The sequence below is a fragment of the Kwoniella shivajii genome, chromosome 3 (genome assembly GCF_035658355.1).
Source record: "Kwoniella shivajii chromosome 3, complete sequence".
Classification (NCBI taxonomy): Eukaryota; Fungi; Basidiomycota; class Tremellomycetes; order Tremellales; family Cryptococcaceae; genus Kwoniella; species Kwoniella shivajii.
The window spans coordinates 1,483,804-1,504,298 of NC_085910.1; the positions used below are offsets into that span (position 1 = coordinate 1,483,804).

General features: G+C 43.6%; 7 protein-coding genes across 7 annotated transcripts; 4 read left to right on the plus strand and 3 right to left on the minus strand.

Moving 5' to 3' along the window:
* Positions 1-338: 338 nt before the first annotated feature.
* Positions 339-2,931, plus strand: IL334_002745 (uncharacterized protein; the record flags this gene model as incomplete). Its single annotated transcript, XM_062934485.1, has 3 exons — positions 339-672; positions 726-1,301; positions 1,406-2,931. The coding sequence occupies 3 exons, from the start codon at positions 339-341 to the stop codon at positions 2,929-2,931; spliced, it is 2,436 nt and encodes an 811-aa protein (XP_062790536.1).
* Positions 2,932-3,901: 970 nt separating this feature from the next.
* IL334_002746 (uncharacterized protein) lies at positions 3,902-5,301 on the plus strand (the record flags this gene model as incomplete). The annotated part of the gene is made up of 4 exons (XM_062934486.1): positions 3,902-4,861; positions 4,921-4,982; positions 5,038-5,088; positions 5,193-5,301. 4 exons carry the CDS (start codon positions 3,902-3,904, stop codon positions 5,299-5,301), a joined length of 1,182 nt encoding a protein of 393 aa, XP_062790537.1.
* A 343-nt stretch (positions 5,302-5,644) lies between these two features.
* IL334_002747 (uncharacterized protein) lies at positions 5,645-7,473 on the plus strand (the record flags this gene model as incomplete). The annotated part of the gene is made up of 2 exons (XM_062934487.1): positions 5,645-5,664; positions 5,712-7,473. The coding sequence occupies 2 exons, from the start codon at positions 5,645-5,647 to the stop codon at positions 7,471-7,473; spliced, it is 1,782 nt and encodes a 593-aa protein (XP_062790538.1).
* Positions 7,474-7,701: 228 nt separating this feature from the next.
* IL334_002748 (uncharacterized protein) lies at positions 7,702-10,783 on the minus strand (the record flags this gene model as incomplete). The annotated part of the gene is made up of 9 exons (XM_062934488.1): positions 7,702-7,834; positions 7,889-8,216; positions 8,297-8,465; positions 8,532-8,881; positions 8,934-9,046; positions 9,090-9,690; positions 9,734-10,024; positions 10,077-10,155; positions 10,208-10,783. The coding sequence occupies 9 exons, from the start codon at positions 10,781-10,783 to the stop codon at positions 7,702-7,704; spliced, it is 2,640 nt and encodes an 879-aa protein (XP_062790539.1).
* A 296-nt stretch (positions 10,784-11,079) lies between these two features.
* On the plus strand, positions 11,080-13,523 carry IL334_002749 (uncharacterized protein; the record flags this gene model as incomplete). Its single annotated transcript, XM_062934489.1, has 4 exons — positions 11,080-11,317; positions 11,370-11,783; positions 11,836-12,504; positions 12,550-13,523. The coding sequence occupies 4 exons, from the start codon at positions 11,080-11,082 to the stop codon at positions 13,521-13,523; spliced, it is 2,295 nt and encodes a 764-aa protein (XP_062790540.1).
* Positions 13,524-13,955: 432 nt separating this feature from the next.
* Positions 13,956-16,206, minus strand: IL334_002750 (uncharacterized protein; the record flags this gene model as incomplete). The annotated part of the gene is made up of 8 exons (XM_062934490.1): positions 13,956-14,195; positions 14,260-14,501; positions 14,563-14,614; positions 14,675-14,799; positions 14,910-15,520; positions 15,576-15,640; positions 15,686-15,805; positions 15,883-16,206. 8 exons carry the CDS (start codon positions 16,204-16,206, stop codon positions 13,956-13,958), a joined length of 1,779 nt encoding a protein of 592 aa, XP_062790541.1.
* A 703-nt stretch (positions 16,207-16,909) lies between these two features.
* Positions 16,910-19,069, minus strand: IL334_002751 (uncharacterized protein; the record flags this gene model as incomplete). Its single annotated transcript, XM_062934491.1, has 11 exons — positions 16,910-16,924; positions 16,981-17,185; positions 17,257-17,360; positions 17,428-17,583; positions 17,705-17,829; positions 17,884-17,975; positions 18,041-18,160; positions 18,328-18,469; positions 18,532-18,599; positions 18,666-18,697; positions 18,761-19,069. 11 exons carry the CDS (start codon positions 19,067-19,069, stop codon positions 16,910-16,912), a joined length of 1,368 nt encoding a protein of 455 aa, XP_062790542.1.
* Positions 19,070-20,495: the final 1,426 nt, after the last annotated feature.

Consider the following 20,495-nt stretch of genomic DNA (forward strand, 5'->3'; position numbering starts at 1 on the left):
AATCGAAAAAAGGGAGAACTTGGCATTTAAAGTGCGCACAGGCCTTTTCCCCCTCTTTTCTGTACTTTCCATCTTCATCTTTCATCCCAATTCTTCATTCTTGCAATCTTTCTTCCTTGCATCTCCACGATCATCAACGACTATCAGCAACCAACTTCGACTTCGACCATCCCATCAAGAGATCATCACTCGACAATAGAAAGGACCAGAAAGAGAACGGAGTGAACAGATACACAGCGATCCGTTATTCACTGACTGCGTGGTCACCATCCGTAAGCCTCGCTTCGAACTCGTCTTTGAACCAATCATGAGTACTGACTCTCATGCAGATCAACGCTATGGTATACCCAACACTCCCTATCACCAATGGTGGTAATTACCTATCTGCGATACCGAGATCATCCGAATCTGAGTCTTCGTTAGATCCAGAACCAGTCACACCTGAGTTGAACTCCCGACAAACAATACGCAATATCGAAGAACCTGAAGAACAGTTACAATGCAAATGGAACGACTGTAAACACACTTCTTCATCACCTGATGAATTATATGATCATCTTTGTAACGCTCACGTCGGAAGGAAATCTACAAACAATCTATGTCTCACTTGTGGTTGGGAGAATTGTGGTGTGAAATGCGTCAAAAGAGATCACATCACTTCGCATCTAAGGGGTATGTCGTTTCACCACTAGATTAAGTTGAGATAAGCTGACTTGTCACTGCAGTCCATACACCACTCAAACCCCATCCTTGCTCAGTGTGTTCAAAAACATTCAAGCGGCCACAAGATTTGAAGAAACACGAACGAATCCATACGCAAGAACATCATCAGATGCATAAATTAAGCAAAGCTGCTACTTCAACAGACCCGATCTTCAATTCCAGAGTATCAACCGGAAACATCCACTCTCATGCAGACGTTCGACAACGATCACCAATGTCATCTTCACACTCCCTCTCACCTTCCTCGTCATCCTCCCGATCGCAATTAAACCCGTCCTCACCATATGATCATCTACTACACCCCAACCATAGCCAAGAGAAATCCACTTCACCCTCACCCTCCGCTCTAGCTGCATTACACCGGAAACAACATGAAGAGCTGGCCGCATACCAACAAAGGGAAATGGCAATACTTCAACAATTAGCGTATAATCAACAGCAAACTCAAGCTTACGCTGCTCAATTAGCCGCAGGCGATGGTTTCTCCAAAGTCGGCATGAAAAGAGGTCAAAGCGAAGGATTAGAAGGTTTATTGGCTGATATGAAGAAGAGAAAAGTCGAGCCGGTTTATGATGCAGGTGAGTTCCATCCGCTCGGAGCTTAGCTGACGTTGCAGAAATGATGCATCGATTGAACAACCTCGTTGCGCCGCCATCTGGATTCCAGATCCCCACAATATCAGGCTTCAACGACTACACCCCTCCACTCAATGCAACCGTCAACCCCTACCCAGCCCTACCCTCTCTTCCAGGGTTACCTTCTTCGATGACATCTGTCAATCCTTCGCCGCCATTGTCCATACCGGAGATCCGAACGGAAGCCGATTTGGCAATGTTCAACGAGTTCATGATATCTCTTGGACGAGACGCAGCAGGTCAATCGCAGCATATCCAACCTATGATGCACACTACGTCCGGTGGATCTAACAACGATTCACCGTTATCAGACAACAGTGCTAGCGTCGAAGACCTGTTCAACCCTGAAGAACTCGCTTCATTAGGTTTAGGGATCCCGATTCCTCAACACACAGAGAACCCCCAGATGTCTCACTCTCTTCCAAACAATTCGTCAATCTCTTTCGGTGGATTATACCCATCATTGGAAGGCATGCGAAGTCGCACTGGATCCGCGCCCGATGTTTCCACCTTATCCGATCCGTCTTTCAAACGACCCATCGCTAGTCTACCGAGAGCATCTACAGGAAGTCTTCATACAGGCACCCACATAAAACCAGCGACCACATCCAATTTCTATGGACTCGGACCAACACAATATGCCGAACTTCCATTTACATTCAACGACTACAGTCACAATGACGCTGGTCTCGGATCTATTGACCACAATGGATATGACTCGTTCGATTCCCTCGCTCGTTCCAAGCAAAACTTGTACCCTGCAGCGACACTTGCTCCAAAAGACTTTTACAAAAAGACGTACAGACATGTCCAACCTCTGGGAGCGAGTCTATCCGCCAGAGCTAAAGAATCCGCTGAACGTACTGCGTTCGAAGAAGACGAAGAGGATGAATATGTCATTGAAGAGCCTTCAGAATACGAAGAAGATATGGAGAAAACCCCCAAGATACCAGTTAAATCTCTGTTAAGTGATGTTGACTCGGATCCTGCCTTGAGGTTACCTGCTATACAATCATCTACACCAGATGAAAACAATAGGACATTGCCTTCTTTATCGTCAATAAATCATTATCGATCAAACTCAATTGCATCGAGTTCGTCAACACCTAAAGGATCACCTGTGCCATCCTCAAGAAACCTGCCTTTAGTCGCCTTGCCTGTCAAGAGACACACTGAAGATGCGATTGTCAGAGGTGTGAAACGATTGGAATTGAACGATGGTGAATCAGTCTCAACGAGTCTTGGTGACGATCACGAATCTAGTGAGGCAGATACAGAGGAAGAAGAAGAACCTGAAAGACCTTCAACAGCTACGATAGTCAAAGAGATGAGAAGGAGACATGCTCAATTAATCCGAAGTTGGTTAATAGCTGTTAACCTTGAGTTCAGACGTAAGAAATTGGAACAACATCAATTGTTAGAACGGCAACGACAGGAATTCGAACTTCGACATCAAAGAGAACGAGATGAACAACTGCATGAGATCGACGAGCTAGAGGAGGACGACAGAGAATGGGAAGAAGAGAGAGAAAGGGAGAAGGAGCCGAGGGTGAAAGTCGAAATATTGGCTTAAAAGTAAAGATGTGCTGTGTTTTCACGGGGGCCTTTGGGAATATTATCTTGGATTTGTATGATTTATTGTATCCATGTAAGTCAGTAAATGATTCAAAGACTTGTACTTTGCGGAGAGTGAGTAGTACACAATGGACCAAATGAGTTCCGTTGAGATGCACAATCTGTGTTCGCACAAGCTCATGGTCAATTTTGATGCCTCTGGGAACTGCTGCACTCTTTCCAGCGTGAAAGGTAGTTCGATCTGTGATTATAGTTATAGTTGCGTTACGGGAAGATCTCCTTGATTTTTTACCCTAAGTAAGTAAAGATGATTCTAAAACTTGATCGCGTTATCTCTGTGATTTTATCCCCTTATCCGGCTTATTCATCGTTTTGTGAATATTACGAGAACGTTTTTTTTCGATCCTGCCCTTGTTCAGGTCTTGGTTTTATGTTCTTGTTTCTGTTTCGTCTCGTCCATCTTGGCTTTGGCTTTGTATTCGATGATTCGATCATGCATCCATTTTTTCGCGCTGTGAACATCGACACTTTTGTTCGAGAAAGTACTCGTTAAGCTGATTGCGTGATCATACGATACAAAGAGACAATGAGAGCAGCCATAAACGCCGTTTGTCAATTTATCAGAATCGTATAATTTCAAGATCGCAAAGTCGTCATACAACACAAAGGAAATCTGAACTGCATAACGAAGATAGAGAGAAAGGATTAGAAAGATGAAAGGAGGCAATTAAGACGAATAGACAAGGACTGATAGGCACATAGGTATGAATGAGGATGAATAGATAAAGGTGAGTAAGACATCCCATCAGGTTTCAAATCTCAATCGTAATTCAGAATCATCTATTTGCTTACTTCCATGCACTGATCGATATCATCGAGTAGACACAGCTGTACACAAGAACTATCTTCTTGTCATATCCCAACCAACTAAACCGTCGTCGCTCAATCCTATCCCTAGTTTCTTCACGATGGGTCTGCAATTCTCTGGCCCTTCGAGTTCATTCTCAACCGCAAACCCATCGTCAAATGGTAAACTACCACCACCCGCAATACAAAGATTGTCATCATCCTCAACACCTAACAAACGTAAATTACGAGTCATATTAATCCAATTATTCGGTGTATTCTTCTTACTTTCATGGGGACTATATCCATTCTTATTGAATAATGAAGGTCTGACAACGAGGTTACATCTTAACCCTGTGGTCGAAGCTTTATTACCTCAATCCCATGATAAAGCATTATCATCTCTCCATGTTAATGAAAAGGTGCATGTCGGAAATGACGAAACTGAAGAAGAAGATTCTTCAAAAGTCAAGGAAGCATATGTGACTTTCTTGTCATCGATCAAAGATGAAAATTATCTATTATCAACAAGATTGTTAATGTTTCAATTACTTCATGATCCATTAACAGTAGATAAAACTCATTCTCGCGATATAGTCATTATAACCACCAATGAAATCAATCAAGAAACAGAAGATATGTTACAAGATGAAGGAGCTATAATTCAAAAAGTTGATTATCTAATTGATGGTTTTATATTACCCAATCAAAGTCAACATGAAGAAAGTCAACAACAAAAATCAAATAATAATCATTGGAAAGATCAATACACGAAATTACACATATTCAATTTAACGGATTATAGCAAAATATTATATCTAGATAATGATGTTTTTTTACTCAAGTCATTAGAAGATATTTGGGATTCGGAAAACTCGGAAATACCTTTTGGTTTAGGTGGGATAGGTGAAAGGTCAAAACAGAATTACGTAGAGAGTGATCTAAGGATCGAACCATCAATCTATGATAATAATGCTGAAAGGGATTATCTAAATGCCGGATTCATGTTAATTAGACCTGATCAAGAATTGTTCGAAAATCTGACTAAAACAAGAGGATATAAACCTTTTTACATGGAACAAGTGAGTCTTCCATTCCATTTATCTCTCGACCAATTGGTTAACCCGCATCAATCTCCTAGGCCCTCATAAACCATTATTTCGATTGGGAAGGTGATCATCCGTGGACACCATTAGATACAAAGTGAGTAGTAGCATATTTGGACAAGCTGGGCACACAGACTAACAGCCCTTTGCAGATTCGTGTCCCATTATCCTAAAGTATCAGATATGAAAGAAGGATATTACTCGTGAGCTTTTGTGCCTTCGCTACATCACTTCATTATCGCGCGTTCTGTATCTCCTCAAATCATATAATACCCCCAGAAATCTGACCTGCTATACCCGTTAATAGGCTCCACGCAAAGATGTGGAAAGACCCAGTCGACGGATCAGTCAAAGCCGCTTGGAGAGAAGGGGTACAGAGGATGAATGATTTCTGGCATTGGCAACGTATCATTTAGAAAGCGGAAGGTCACGTTTGTCCCCGCATGCGGCAGTTGCAGATCGTCCGCTGGCCAGGTCTGATACCTTTCATTGCATTCCCAGATGTTCGGAGGCTTGTAGAAAGGGATGATAGAGAGGGTAGGATATATATATATTCATAGAAGACTGCCTCCACCACGCGTCGTCTCACACCATACCAAAAGTGCTCGCGTCTAAGTATGTTGTAATGTTACCAAATAGATTTCTGTCATAGTGATGTCTTATGCTTCTTCCTAATTCAGATTTCATTTCATTACAGGCTGTGCAACGTCGTTTGAGTCTCATAACAAAAAGACGCAGCACAGAGTTTCTGGACTGAACATGAGTGTGACTCCAGCTGCGTTCGTTTCTCCACTATTTCTCAAGTTCATCGCTAACGTTCCGACAGGTTACGAGCGCATCTGCTTGAATCCCTTTCGACGCTTTCCAATCCTCATAATCTGGGTCTGACGGTACTTATCTCCGAGCCTAAACGTACATCATCAATTTTCCCATATACGCCTATTCCACCAAAATGCTTTCAACAGGAGGTTCTGGTCGTGTTATCATCTGATCTTCCTCAAGATGCCTCCCAGCAGGGCTCGGAGTCAAGTGCTTCAGCTTCTTCATCTTCAAGCCCAAGTAAACCGATGAAGAAAGTACTTGTCTCAGCAATATCAGCTTACTTGTACACCTTCCCCTCTACTCCCACTCCCACTTCCTCTTCAGCTTCAGCTTCATCTTCCTTTTCGTCACAATCATCACAATCACCGTCAACAGCGATATTGTATATATCAAAAATCGATTCATCAGGATATACACCCACGCCACTCCCTTTGACTCGAGTGTTGATAATATCATTCTTGTCATATTTCATCCATCAAATACCGAATATACGAGTACAGTTATTTGCAAGAGCACAAAAGCAATATCTATTTGCTAATTCTTCGAATAGTGGAAAGAAGAAAGTCTTAGGTGGAAGCGGTTTATGTAAATGGTGGAAAAGTGTTTATGAGCAGACTGCTTCAACCTACTTGAACAAGAGAAGTGAAGACAAGGATGTCAATGAGAAGCCGAAAGTTGACAATGACACAAAAGAGCAAATCAATCTCAAGTTGAATTACCTATTGCCTGGATATGAGGAATTCGAAGCTGTGAATCTTTTAGGTGGTCAGAAAGATAACAGCTTTTTGTCACAAAACTCAGAATGGGAATATAAACCGCCATTCATCACATCTATCGTCCCATCTGCTGCTACTGGAATTACGGGTACTTCTTCCTCATCTTCGACAAGCAGCCTCCCGGAATCACTGGCGACACTCATTCCATCACTGCCGGATGATCCTAAAACCCGATTCTTAGAAGAACTAGTTACGGATTCACTTCAATCCCAAAATCCACTGCTGAATCACGGGTCGAAGAAATCGTCTGAAGCTAATGGTCCCAAAGGGGGAGATGGAGTAATGAAACAATCAAAGAAAGAGAGGGAAACACAAGAAGAACTGTCAGAGAGAAAAGCTGCCCATTTAGCGCTGAGTAAGATTCATCCTAAAGAATTTTGGGAAAGGATAGGTTTTAGACAGGAGTGTGGTCAGGAAGTCACTGGTTTCTTCACTTTAAAAGTTTCTCGTTCACCACCAAATAGCAAGAAGGATCTAGTGCAAGGAAGTGATCAAGTTCAGGCACAAGAGAAAGTAGGGGGATCAGTGACATCTGAAGTCTTCAAAGATTCGATAAACACAGAACAAATCTCATCACTTGATCCTGAAAGTCAAGTTTCATCCTCAAATGGGAGTAATGAATTAGCAACTCTACCCACTCCCTCTACCTCTCTTTCTGTGGTAATTTCCAGCTTGGACGATCCCATGAACCCCGCCACAGCGAGCAAGACCAAACTACTGAGACAAGAAATACTAGATCGATTATTAACAGCTTTGACAAACGTCGATTTCGCAACTCTTGCTTTAGCTATAGAAGGTACTGAAATATGGTTAAAACAAGCTGAATCTATAGTCAAAGGTGAAATCGGCCAATCAGGCTGGGAAACTTGTCTGGGTACTATTCACCGAGAAGAGGGATTACATGTTGCGCCTACTACGAGTGGAGCGAGGAAAGAAAGGGAAGCAGAGAAGGTGACTATGCTTATGCCAAGAAAGAAGAAGAAGGTTTAATCTGTTAGTCAAGTGGGAGAGTGCGTAGTATACGAATGATCTGCATCAAATCAGTCCTAACGGAGAAGTGTAGATTGCAATCGAAGTCGATAAGTCGATAAAATATACATTAGTCGAGATGTATATAGCAACATCATATTATTCCATAAATATAACCTTCAGATCCACTTATTATCTCCGCTGAGAGGGTTCACCGCCAAAATATGTTCTCCGATCACTATTGACCATTTATCTGTTGACTGCCCTCGCTGTATTACTTGGAGGAATGAAAGATCCAGCTACCATACAGAGGTTCCTAGGCGTGTAATGGGTTTTCAATATCGGTGTACGTTTAGTCGGCCAAGTAGCCAACAGGTCGGAGCTGTAAACGGATGTATCAGTTCTGGTCAGTTCGCACATCCAACCTTGAACTCACGTATGCGGTTCATCCTCCCATCCACCTCTTCCTGGACCCATAGGTAAACTACCTTGTTCATCTACACCACCTCCATTCAATCTCCTGATCCCATCACTAACACCAGCGGCATTACCAAATATACCTGTGTCAGTCTGTCTGCCAACTGTTCTCTCTCCACCGGAAGACTTCACATCCCAACATCTAACAGTCGAGTCTAATCCACCCGAAACTAATACTGCTGAATCTGCTGAAAATGATAATGATTCAATAGACGATCGATGTCCATACATCTTCTTTATAGGTCTCGAAGATCCTAAATCCCATAACCAGATTGACGAGTCTAAACCTATAATTCCCAATGTATCAGTACATCCCAAAGTATCAGTACATCAATCAGAACATGCCGCCCGCAAGTCTATTACTCACCTGCACTAGCCAATAATTTCCCATCTGGACTTATAGCCATCGTCGTTACAGCATCTGTATGTCCCATGAACAACCTTACACATGCACCTCTTTGTACATCCCACAATCTACACGAAGAGTCATTTGACCCTGTAGCCAAATACAGTGAATTTGGATGGAATCGCACACACTACCACCTAGAGTCAATTTTGTCCTTGTGTCACGGTTCATAGAGTCGACGATTTTGGAAACTCACGTTGACATCCGATAGATGCCCGGTGTACATCCTCAAGGGGGTCACCCTATCGGAGCTCCATAATCTCGCCGTTCTATCCCTGGAAGCAGTAGCAAAGTAGACACCCATCGGACCCCATTCGACATCCCATACCGGATCTTTCCCATGTCCACGATATACCACCAGATTCGAGTACGTATCCAAAGACCACAGCCGTACGGTACCATCTTGAGAAGACGATAGTAGCGTTGAAGGTGCAGAAGCTGAACCGTACAATGGATCGAAAGATAGAGAATAGACGGGTCCAGAGTGACCAATCAATTTACGGAAGGGTTGCCCTTCATCTTCCACCAATGTGCCATCTGTCGGATCTGCGGAAGCTTTTTAGTGAATCAACTTCCCTGATAATATAGGGCAACTTACCGACCGACTTCCTCTTAAGCTTTTCCCCCTTCAGACTCCACAGCCGTATGCAGCTTTCAGACGATCCTACGGCCATGAGAGACGAGTCTCTCGAGAATTCCACCGATGATGCACTGGTAAACGTTATCAGCTGATGATCGTAGGCCAGAAGCTCACCTTTCTCCATGATCAAACAAGGTGAAAGCAACCACGCTGGGCAATACGGTTGTAGAACTGCTTCCTGCTTTCACGTCACTTGCTTGAGTTCCTAGCCGAATCATCTTCCTCTTATCTCTGATAGCCTCCACTTCTCTCTTCAAATCTGGTATCCGGAACACAGCAGGTATCGGTGGTAATGTCTCGCTTTCCTCTGGACTAACGAGATCTGGATCTCGATCCGATTCCAGCTTCATTTCTTGTACAGTGACAGTTGGTGAGCGGGGTCTATCTTGATTCTCAGACGGCGTAGGATTTTGATCCTGAGAAGGAGATGTCATATCCACATCCCCATTACCATTTCCATTGGGATGACCATTAGGTAACGATGAATCAGGTTTTGAAGGAGATGTGTTGCCATTTGGCTGTTGTAATACGTCTTCATCGTGAAGAGTTCTAGCCACTTGTTCTTTTAATTTCTCAGTCATTGGAGGAGGCCCTAATTTAAGAGTGGTAGCAGTATTGAATGCTTCTATAGGCATAGCTGCAGGAAGAGCAGAAGCGATAAGACCGCTTTTGGACGCAATGGTGATTTTGTCCAAAGGGACGCCAGTGTTGGTGACTGTAACCAGATCAGCACCCAGCCTGGAGAACATGGAACTAACCTGTTATACTGATATGATTGAACACAATCCCTTTAATGGCTTCTTTCGCTCGTCCAGCAGCGGAATGTAATCCAGCTTCCCAGTCTTCATCTAATCCCGCTCCACTCAACCATTGTAAAAGAAGGTCATTTGCGTTCCTTGATAACGGCACGATATACTTGTCGGTGAGTATCCGTTGACAAAAAGGATTCGCATGAACGTGTTCCTTCGTTGATATCGAAGATAAGGTGGATACATCTTGAGGGTGAAGTGGACGGTGGTGTACTGAGTGTTGTTTGAAGAACTCTCGGGCTACAATTCGTCATCAATTCAAGATCTCTACATCTTTATTGAATTCGCTCACCCGTTTTCAAAAAGCTAAACTCGATGAGCTCGAGGAAAGTGTGAACGAAAAGAGGGAAAGAGAGGTTATCCAATTCGGGCTAATCCCAAAACCGTCAGCCATAACGTTCCATGCAGAACTAAGCAGCTCACCTTCCATAAATCCAATCCACCATCCACCCATCTTCTAAAGCTTTTATAACCTTCTACTCTATCTGAAGGGTCCAACAGAGAATCCTGGTTCAAAGTAGCATCCTTCAACTCTTTAGTAGTCGTATTATCTTCACCGTCTTGACCTTGAGCAGAAGCTCCCACTTTCTTTTGTAATTGTTCTATTATGTATTTTGCTTGCGCTTCAAACTCCGGTGTTATATTTTCTGACATCGTAGAGGCTGAAACAGCTTGAGCTTGAGGTATATTCCTTTTTACATTCGATTCCAATGGAACAGGTCCGGGTGCACGAAAGATAGCTTCTCTCCCTCCACCAGTTGAACCTCTTCTACCACCATCTTCACCCATTGCATCATCTTCTCCGGCTATCACCACATCTTTATCACCGTCAACTCCCCCTTGATCGGCTATTCCCTTTTGGAACATGTCAAGCGCTTTGTCGAACCCGTGAGATTGAAGATATTCCATCACGAATTGCCGGAGAAGATTGGCATCGGTTCTTGTACCTGAAGAAGCATGATTACTGGGTCCCCCCAGAGGTGCTGGTGATTCGGACATCTTTTCTCGCAGTCTTCCCTCCTCGATGAAGCTGATGATGAGTACTATAGGCTACCTTACAAGGTGGATGCATATGAGAGAAAAGAGAGAAAGGTGTTGAATCCGGTGGTAAAGTATCAAAGGTTGCGAAGAATAACAAGGCGGATGTCGCCGACTGAATTCAGTGCTTACCACACGCGACTGCTCTCTGCAAAACTCCCGCAACTTAGAAGATACATCTTCCTCTTACTCCTCTTCGTGCTTTACACGACACTCATGCTGACAATCGAATAGTACACACCTGATAATCACTCAGCATGACTGACGAAGATGACGGCTGGAACGACGGATTCCGATCACCCTCAATCCAGTCTGACGATGACGACAACGACGTTCCACTCAAACCTATGAGTGGCAATTTTGATCTTCTAAAAGAGCTAGACTTGAGTTTGAGAGGAGAGACCATCAATAATCGAGAGACTCCATGGACTATCGCATCTCAAAAGTCGGTGTTGGCAGTACAGCCCAAAAATCAAAAGGAGACGATCTCAAGAGGTATATACACGTTCTTGAATCCGTACAACGAGTGACTGATCTTATGTGTTAGTTCGTCTGGACGTCAAGGACACAGGTCTACAGCATGATGATCATCCTATTCCACCACCACCACCCCCTCCGATCTCGTCGGGACGCACAACTACTACAAATAAAGGCAAATACGGTGGAACATGGGCAACGACAAACGTCACACGAAAGAAGGATAAATCCGATGGTCCACCTTCACCAACTCCAGAAGTGAAAGTCAAAAAACCTAGAAACAGCGGATGGTACGATGCTATGGGTAATCCAATTCCCACAACTACTAACCCTGCCAGAAAGAAAAAGATAGTCGATAAAGCCGACGAGTTGATGAGCACTCAAGAAAAGAAAGCGAGGTCGAAGGAAAAGGCAGCTGCAACCAGGAAAAGGAATAAAGAACTTAAGAAATTGAAAGAAGAGGCTATCAAGTTTGGCAAGCTACGTGAGTGCATAGGTCATTTTCATTTCAGTGCTCACACTGACAAATTATGCAGCCGCCGGTATCGCTCCAACAGATGAATTCCCGATTGTCCAAGGTTTAGAAAAAATGAAAGATTTGCCAACGAAATCGAAAAGCCGCAAACCAACTGCAAAGGGGAGTGACCATGGAGTGACAAACGAAGCTGGCGGTATCAAACTAACAGCCGAAGAGATCAATGACCTCGTCAGTAGTATACCTCAAGCTAGGGAGAGGAAAGAATTGGATGAAGAGGATAGTGTCAAGGCGAAATCTGTCAGATCTGACGAATTGAAGAATAAAACTGTTGACAGATCGGTAGATGGGATCATTAAGCATTTCACAGACACCCTCAATAACGACCAGAGTCGACTGATCAAATACACTTTTCATTCTCAGAAGAATCGTCCCAATCGGCCATCTGTCATTTTGTCTATATCAAGTGATGGGTCTCCTCCTCCTAAAGAGTATCTTCCAACCCCTCCTGAAGATGACGACGACTCTGCGGAACAGCCTTCGACCATCACCAATCTGCCGTCTTCCGTGATCCGAAATATCGACGTCGATGACGAGAACACCTCTTCCGGAATCTTGCCATGTAGTTCTCCCTTGGATAAGTACAACAAGAGTTCTCGTAAGGTCATCGAACCTCTTCCCTTCAGACAAGGTGATGCGGAAGTTAGAGATTCGGCGACCGCTGCTAAAAGTGAGCATCCCCTGTGCGACAGTGTGTGCTGATACCATCGAATAGCACATCGTCGCACTCCGAATACAGATCCACGATCTGTGCAAAGTTACGGGCAAAAACGATATCTCAACCAATTTGAACTCCACTTACCTACTCCTCGTCCATCTATGACCAGCACCCTGAATCGAACCCCTGCTCAATCTGCAACTATGAAGCCATCTTCTTCTCGCTATAGCCCCGAACCATCTGCAAACCAACACAAAAGATCAGCTTCGCCCGATGGTGGAAAAGAGTGGACAAGTTATTCGGCAAACAAAAAGCCAAAACGAAATAACACTAACGTTCACAAACATGACAAAATCACTAACAGATCTTACTTTCCAACTAATATTTTCGCAAAGAAACCCCACTTTTCTATCTCAGAACGGCAAAAAAGTCCTCCAAGATCAATGACGGGTGCTGCCAAACCGAAGTTATTCACTCCCTCCACACTTGATCAAGATCAGTCCAAAACTTCTCTGTATACTATCAAGACTATTCACGGAGAGAAGTACGGTTCCGGCGCTCCTTCCAAAATTCAAGTCCAGGAAGAAGTGCGATATCTAGATCGTGATGTTCAGCCCAAGTACCGTGCAAAGAATGGTTCCAACTTGGCAGGACCTTCAGATCTCAAACGCTCCAATACTCGGCCGATCGATTACAGGTGTGATAGACAAGCCACTGATCCCTCCAAGCGCTACAAGCAAGGTTCGCAGAACAGCGGTTTCATTCCAGATGCTAACCCACCAGACGGATCTAACGGATATACTCACTTTGATGGATACAGCAATTCAGAACGCTCAAAACCGCGTCTTGCTCAAGGCACTCATACTAATGAAAGAATTGAACAAGAAGATTGGACTCAAGCATGGACTCGACCAGCGCAAGCAAGACCAAGACGACCAGTCACTCCTGAATTCCCTCAGCATCCTCGAGGGTATCAACAAGACGATTATTCCCATAGTCATCCTGAAGCAATGGATACTAATCTTTACTAACGACACTCAACAGGTCTTTGGAACCATGAACGTACTAGCACTCTTGGACCTCACAGCTAGAACCAAACATTAAAGACCTATATCAGATCATATATCCCTAATACTCCTCTAAGACCTGATAGTCGATCCTACTCTGACCCACTGAATAATTCAACAAATCATACTACTTCCCGTCGCCACTAAACAGATGTTCCTTTGTATACAACAAACTCACACCTCATGCTATATGTCCACACCATTGTCACCAATTCTGTTGTTTATAAACCATGCCTTTACATGCACTCATTCATGTATAAGTTTCACTGTGTCCCTGTATGCAGCGATTCATACATGCAATGTTCCATCCTGAATTACTGAATTTTCCTAAGTTCGTTGAATTGTTACAATGGACTCGATACGCTAAATGTCCTTATGCTCATACATACTCCTAAGTCATCTTCGGTAACCTTTTCTCCACCATGAAGCTATTTTTTCTCTCTTCCACCACCATATCGCGGCTACGATAAGTAGCACACCGAGGATAACCCCAATTGCAATACCTGCTTTCGCGCCCTTCGACAATCCTCCACTGCCTTCACACGGCAGAGCTGCATCGCAAGGTTGACCCGACGGTATAGAATATGTTCCCGCTTGAATAGAAACGTAATGAGGATCAGAAGTCTCGTTCAACAACTAGAAAGAAGCATATCAGATCGTACTTTGAAGAGATGAGGGTAGAAGATGAGTCTTGACTAACCTGCATAGCTGCTAGAGTAGGTATCATAGCATTATAATCCAATGCAACTTCAGTCTGTGCCCAATCATCTCTCCAATCCCAAAATTTATCATCTGACAAAGGCCCTCCCACCATCGCACCGTATATGACGTGCGCTTCTGTTGCGGGAGAAGTCCTGATTGCTTTTATGTTTGTCCCGCCAGATGCCGGAGCTGAATGAGGGTTCTGAGGTGAATTAGGATGTGATCCGACCAAGTATACAGCTTGATTGCAAGGCAAGGGGATCAGCTTTATCAGATTGAGGAATTCAGAACACAGTCTCACCATTCATCGGATTGTTACCCAACATATAGGATAATTGACTTTGAGCAAAGTCCTAAGGGTAGAATCGCGGATTTAGATCAACTACAGGCGTACTACCATGGTAATAACTTACGTTATATTCCTCTGTCTTCTGTTGACTGGAAGCGATAGGAGCATACTTGAACATGAGCATAGCTATTGCCATTGCTGGATTGAGTGAAGCCTCGTCTGAATCTCCGTCAACGTAGAGTAATCCACCTACATGGTACAAGAGGTTGATCAGCTTATTTCTATTTCGGGGCACAACTACTCTGCATATTGGGGATTATGAGGTATTTGAAGGCAGAAGATACAGAAAAGATACGCACCTTTAGTCAAATAACTCCGCTTAAAAGTTCCATCAATGATACTGTCAAAGTAATTTTCCGTTTCTGTTCGCCAACCAGTCAAGTTTGTATCTAAACCTGCACCTTTAGCTAGTTGAGGTCTTGTGATTGCTGTTTCGGCGAATAAGACGTATATAGCAGGGATCACAGAATCCCAATTCCACACTTCCTTCAGACCAGAAAGAGCGTATGTTACATAATAGTTATATGCGTCTGCATAATACGTTGAATCGTTAGTTGCGACAGCTAGGGATAAAGCTGAGAGTGTTAGATCATCTTGCCAATTTGATGAAGCATACGCAGCGACGCTCTCGCCTAAAGATGAGTAATACGTTGAACGTGGTGAAGTGTTATTGGCCGTAGCGTAGAGCGTTTTGGCGTGCGACAGGAGTAATGAGGAATATGTTGAGTTGGATAAAGAAGGTGAAGTGGGTGGAGAAGATGTTGAAGTGACATTGTACGATATGGAGGGGGAATATAACATTGATCCAAGAGCAAATGCTGCTGCTGTAGAAGACCATGCATCTGTACCTGGATGAGAGGAATTGATGGGGTACCCAGGTCGAGGTGTGGGTATGTTCTCGTCTCCTCCCCTATCTCGAGACAGTCGTTAGCCCCAAATGACAATGAAAGCTATGCGAAACTCACCAGTAACTATTGTCTACGTCGCCTGATCCGACTTGTACGAAAAGTACATCATCTGAGGGATGTGCCTACAGCAGATCAGTCTGAGCCATATACGAAAATTATGAGCTCACTCTAATTAGCCAATCGTAACCCCATCTCAATGTACCATCTAAATAAGCGGTTTGTTGAGCTTGATCATATCCCTCTCCGTGAGTCAGAGCACCCCATGCTAAAGCAGTGAGAGTGAACGACTGATAATGACAATAGATCAGCATGATTCCAAACGCCTACTCCTCGTGTTGGGTGTTTGAGGCCAGACCAGACTTACCAACGGGAAAGTAGCTTTGATATAATCTCCAGCATCATACCAACCGCCAGATAAATCTAAATTCCAGTCACTCCCATCATTCAAAGCACTATCATTTCTCCATTCCACCCTATTCCCATAAGTTCCCTGATCTAATTTACCTGACCTCTGAGCGTCGTAAAAGTATAATGAGTTCCCAAGTACATTTGACCACTGGGTATTGGGTGTGGAAGTCGAAGCAACTAAACCTGCCGAAGCGGTCGGAGGGGAATATGTCGGTGAGGGCGTTAGCTGACCAAGCGCAGAAGATGATTTCAGAAGGAGGACGAGAATAAGAGGGAGCATCGTTGATGCGACAATGTGGAAGAATTGAATGGAAGTAAGTGTTATCGTTTGCCTGTGGACAGCATCAAGCCAAAGAGAATCAGGACGGTTAGATTATTCGGTGGTCTGAAGTTGAATTGCGAATTAAAGGAGGATTGCTTCCTTTTTATTTGATATTCAACCTATAAAACTGTTGGACACCGATCTGAATCTGGCGAGTGACTTTTGTGAGAGATGGGATCAATAGGAAAGATGTTCAAGTACCGCTTCTTTGACGACAATATGATTAAGGAATGGCAAGATACGGAAGGAAGATATCCTATAATAATAATTATTTGGGAAAGATGAAGGGCTCACTGACGGGCGGGAAATATATATCGTGCCTGATCCACACCTCATTAACGCACGTCATCCCACACCTGACACGTGCTTCAGGTCATCGTCATTCCGCACATTTCAGCAGGCTTCCCTCTGCTGTCAGTTGGACGAACCGTCTATACTCTGTCATGATGGAGCCTGTTTCGGCGAGCAAGGGGTAGCACAGACTGGAACTGCAGATGTTGATGTCAGGAGATGTGATCGAGGTGCAATGGAGTGAAAGTGAAGCAGTCTGCAGTGTGTGTAAATAAGGTCTATTTTATGGATACGATTGTTGGTACTGCTAAAGATACATGAGGCGAATGACCATATTGTCTTTCGCGGTACGTACAGACTCGAATCTAGTTTACAAGGTCCACGTCTAAGATCGTGTCAGCGATGAACACGATTCTGACAACAAAGTCGATCGATACTCACATATACTTCGCCTTCTGCTTCTCTTTCCTCCATATATGTCTTGGCTATACTCCTCCAGTCAGTCTCTACTAGCCTCTTGACCCTCTTCCGTATAGATTCAGGAGTCATCGATGGATCTATATATCTCGGTGGTCGGTTGTTGATGGCTTCACGTATGGCATCTACATATCCTTCGTAATCGTGCGCTCGAACGTTATACACGTATCTAAGTTATCAACTTTAATCAGCGGACTTTCTAGCTGGTCCTCATCCAAGGTGAAATGACAGATGACATACGGAGGATCCAGCCATTTTAAATAATCATGTTGAGACAGCCATTTTGATCTATCATTTGGATTCTCACTATCCCAGCTTCTGTATGGATTCAAAAATGGTGTAGCCTAATATTATTTGATGAATCTCCATAAGCAATGGTTATTTCTAATTCTCCTGGGGAGATATACTCACCATACATAGAGCCAAATAAGGTGAAGGTGAAAGAGGTGGATTGCCAATGCCTATCATGATTTTCGAAGAAGCAACCTCGTTACGGAATCGATCAGGTCCGATCTGACCCAGGTTTACGATGGCTTCAAGCTCAGTAACCGGCTCAATCAGGTCGTCCTACGAATGCAAAGACAACAGATATGATTAAGCGTTTTCCGAAGGTAGTGAGTAGCGGTTGATATTGCCTTTGGGATATGAATTTCACAGTCAGGTAAATAAAGATGAATTGGCACCTCACCCTCATGTATCCGTCAAACACTTCGTAAGCCGCTCGGTAGCTCAAGTCCTCAAGCCCTTCTTCTTGAGGAGTAAGGGTGTAATAGCTGTTATTGAAGGAATACAACGTGGTAGTAACGTGAAAATCTTCCATGAATCGACGTTAGCTATTGCGCTCGAAGTCTCACAATGTATACTCACAGGAAGCTTGTTTGGCTAGAATCCACGTCGTCATTGGCGTCTCGTTATAAGGGATTATATCTGTACTTTCGCAACCCTCCTCAATAGAGTAGCTAATCGAGCGATTCACACGATCAGCTTGATGTCATCTTGTCAAATCTGGAAAACTACTACGCACCCGATATATTGATTTTTACCAGTTTCTTCCTTGCCCATTTCATATCGATCAGCATGTATTGTCCATTTGTAATCTAGACCGAATCTTGTATCGTAATTTGGGAAGAAACTGAATTGAAACCTGCCAAAAAGTTGGAGAATTATCAATACCGATATCCCACATACAAATCAAGGAAGACGTCGAGGCTCGCATAGCCGAATGGAAAACCCTCACACTATCATCAGTAAATTTGGTCATATCAGCTGGGAGAATCATGAATTCTACCAAGAACTTGAATTTGCTGCAACTCGCCTTTCCATCTGGGAAGTCCTGTGGGATTACTGTTCGACTTGATGCACAAGGGATCCTGTATACAATTATCCAACCAATCTGATTTAATGATGATTTCGACTTGATCAGGGAACATCTGGTATTGAGTCAATGTTTCCTCTGTGTCAAGGGATACCTATTACTTACAGCGATAGCTGTAAGGGTACAAGCTCATCACTCACCCCATCCGTTCAATCCAAGTAATACTGTGTAACCCAATTCTCGCAATGCTCTAAACATGGATAATGCCCTGTGGAGGACGGTCAAAGTCAAAAAAGCTATTCCCAGGGAGAAGCAAGATGCCCATGACACATACCACACTCCTTCACCTCCTCTCCATCCGTTGATCTATTAGATTCCGGTCCACGATCAATCAATATGCATACATTGTGAGTGTTCGTGTCTACTCACGATCGCATCTGGCCACACATGAGCATGAGCAAGGATTATCTTCTGTTGGTTCCTTCTGCATTCTCCTCTTTCCATACAATCCCTTAAACTATCTATCTCCCTAGTATTGTACGTATGGTAATCATCGATATCTGAATCTATAGAGTATGGGAATAATGGTGCTGATATGGGTCTAACGTTTTTTAGTGTTTCCGTCCATGGCGCATATTCTCGTCCTGTAGGTGAGAGACGCAAGAACGCTCCTAAAGTCAGTGAACCAAATATCGATAAGAAGAGAATCGTGACTCGATTTAAACGTAGAAGTTCCATGACTCCTCATTCATCATGCTGTGTTTTAGGATGAATGATACAGAGTGATTTTATCTGGTTCGTGCTGTCTTACACGGAATGACATTAAAAATAATCGATACTCAGCACTCAAAGATCGCTGAGGCTTTACCACTCAGTCCAAAGTGTGGACGACTAGAATCGCGCAATGAGATCCTTGAGCCGAACTTGGTCTTCAATTCAGAAAGATGAGGCCTTACAGGGGGAATAGGCACAATCAAAACACTGAAGGGGGCAGAATTCAAGGACTTCGATGTAGATCCCTTAATTCAGAAACAAAATGTCTCTAGTGCACATCTTATCTCTTTGTTTCGGGAGGGCATTCTCAGTGCTGTATCTCTGATGTGCATGTTCGACTTTTTCTGGTAAATCAATCAATCAGTAACGTTACGGATTAGTGGATTTCGATGTTGGAGAAAGAGCGCAGATACAGATGATATCTTCGAAAATATCCGGGAACGGTCTGCCTGGTGACATCCCTGACTGGGCGGAGTGTTTTACGTTCGGCAGTAACCTTAAAGCGAGTAACAAAGTGAGAGGGGGGTACCAAAAGACTTAAGTGACGAATTGTTTGAGCAGCACTCCCTCAAGATTGAGGATAGATACTACACCTCATGCCTGGATAAGGTTGTCAAGACGTAGGATGACCATTTAACGCTTTACGAAACATTTTCCTTGTATCCCATACGATTCAAGTTCTTTTTGGATTGAGGGCAAAATATGATTGTGGCATCACACAAAGTAAGAGCTAAATCTTACTTGAACATCATTCACTATCGTTTGATACGATCAAATTTCTCTTCATGGGTAAAGCAGTAGCGCACGCTTTTTTATTTTCATATTTAGCCGCGCACAACTACTGTAAACCATTCGGTAACGACCCTGTTTGAGCTCACTAAGACGATACTATCTAGATGGGGAAGTGTGATCAATACGTTGCCTACATCTGCCATTGCATGTTGAGATGCACAATGTGATTCAAGCGCCATGTCATTGGAGAAGAAACAGATGCTGCTTGCCACGTAACCGCCAGAGATCCGAGCGGAGCCACCATGTCATTCATCTTCCTTGCCCCGTACAGTCTAGTAATCTGTCAGCAACACGAGGATCACATTATTGTGCCAAGCTTACATTCAGAATCAAATTTGCTTGATCGAAAGGAAAGGACCGCCTCAAACTCGCTAATGGTAAGATCTGATTGGACAAAGTGACACTAAGATAATCCCCTAGTCCTCGTTCTATGTGTTCCACGTCAATCACAGCTGTATATAACTAACATCAAGGCGCCACAAACACGCTCTCTGTAGTGCTTCCTTCCGTTTGAACTAGTTACCATCATGAGAACATGTTGTCCTCTTCACGACCAAAGCGTACTATCTGCCGTTCCTCCCAATGCAGCTTTGACCAA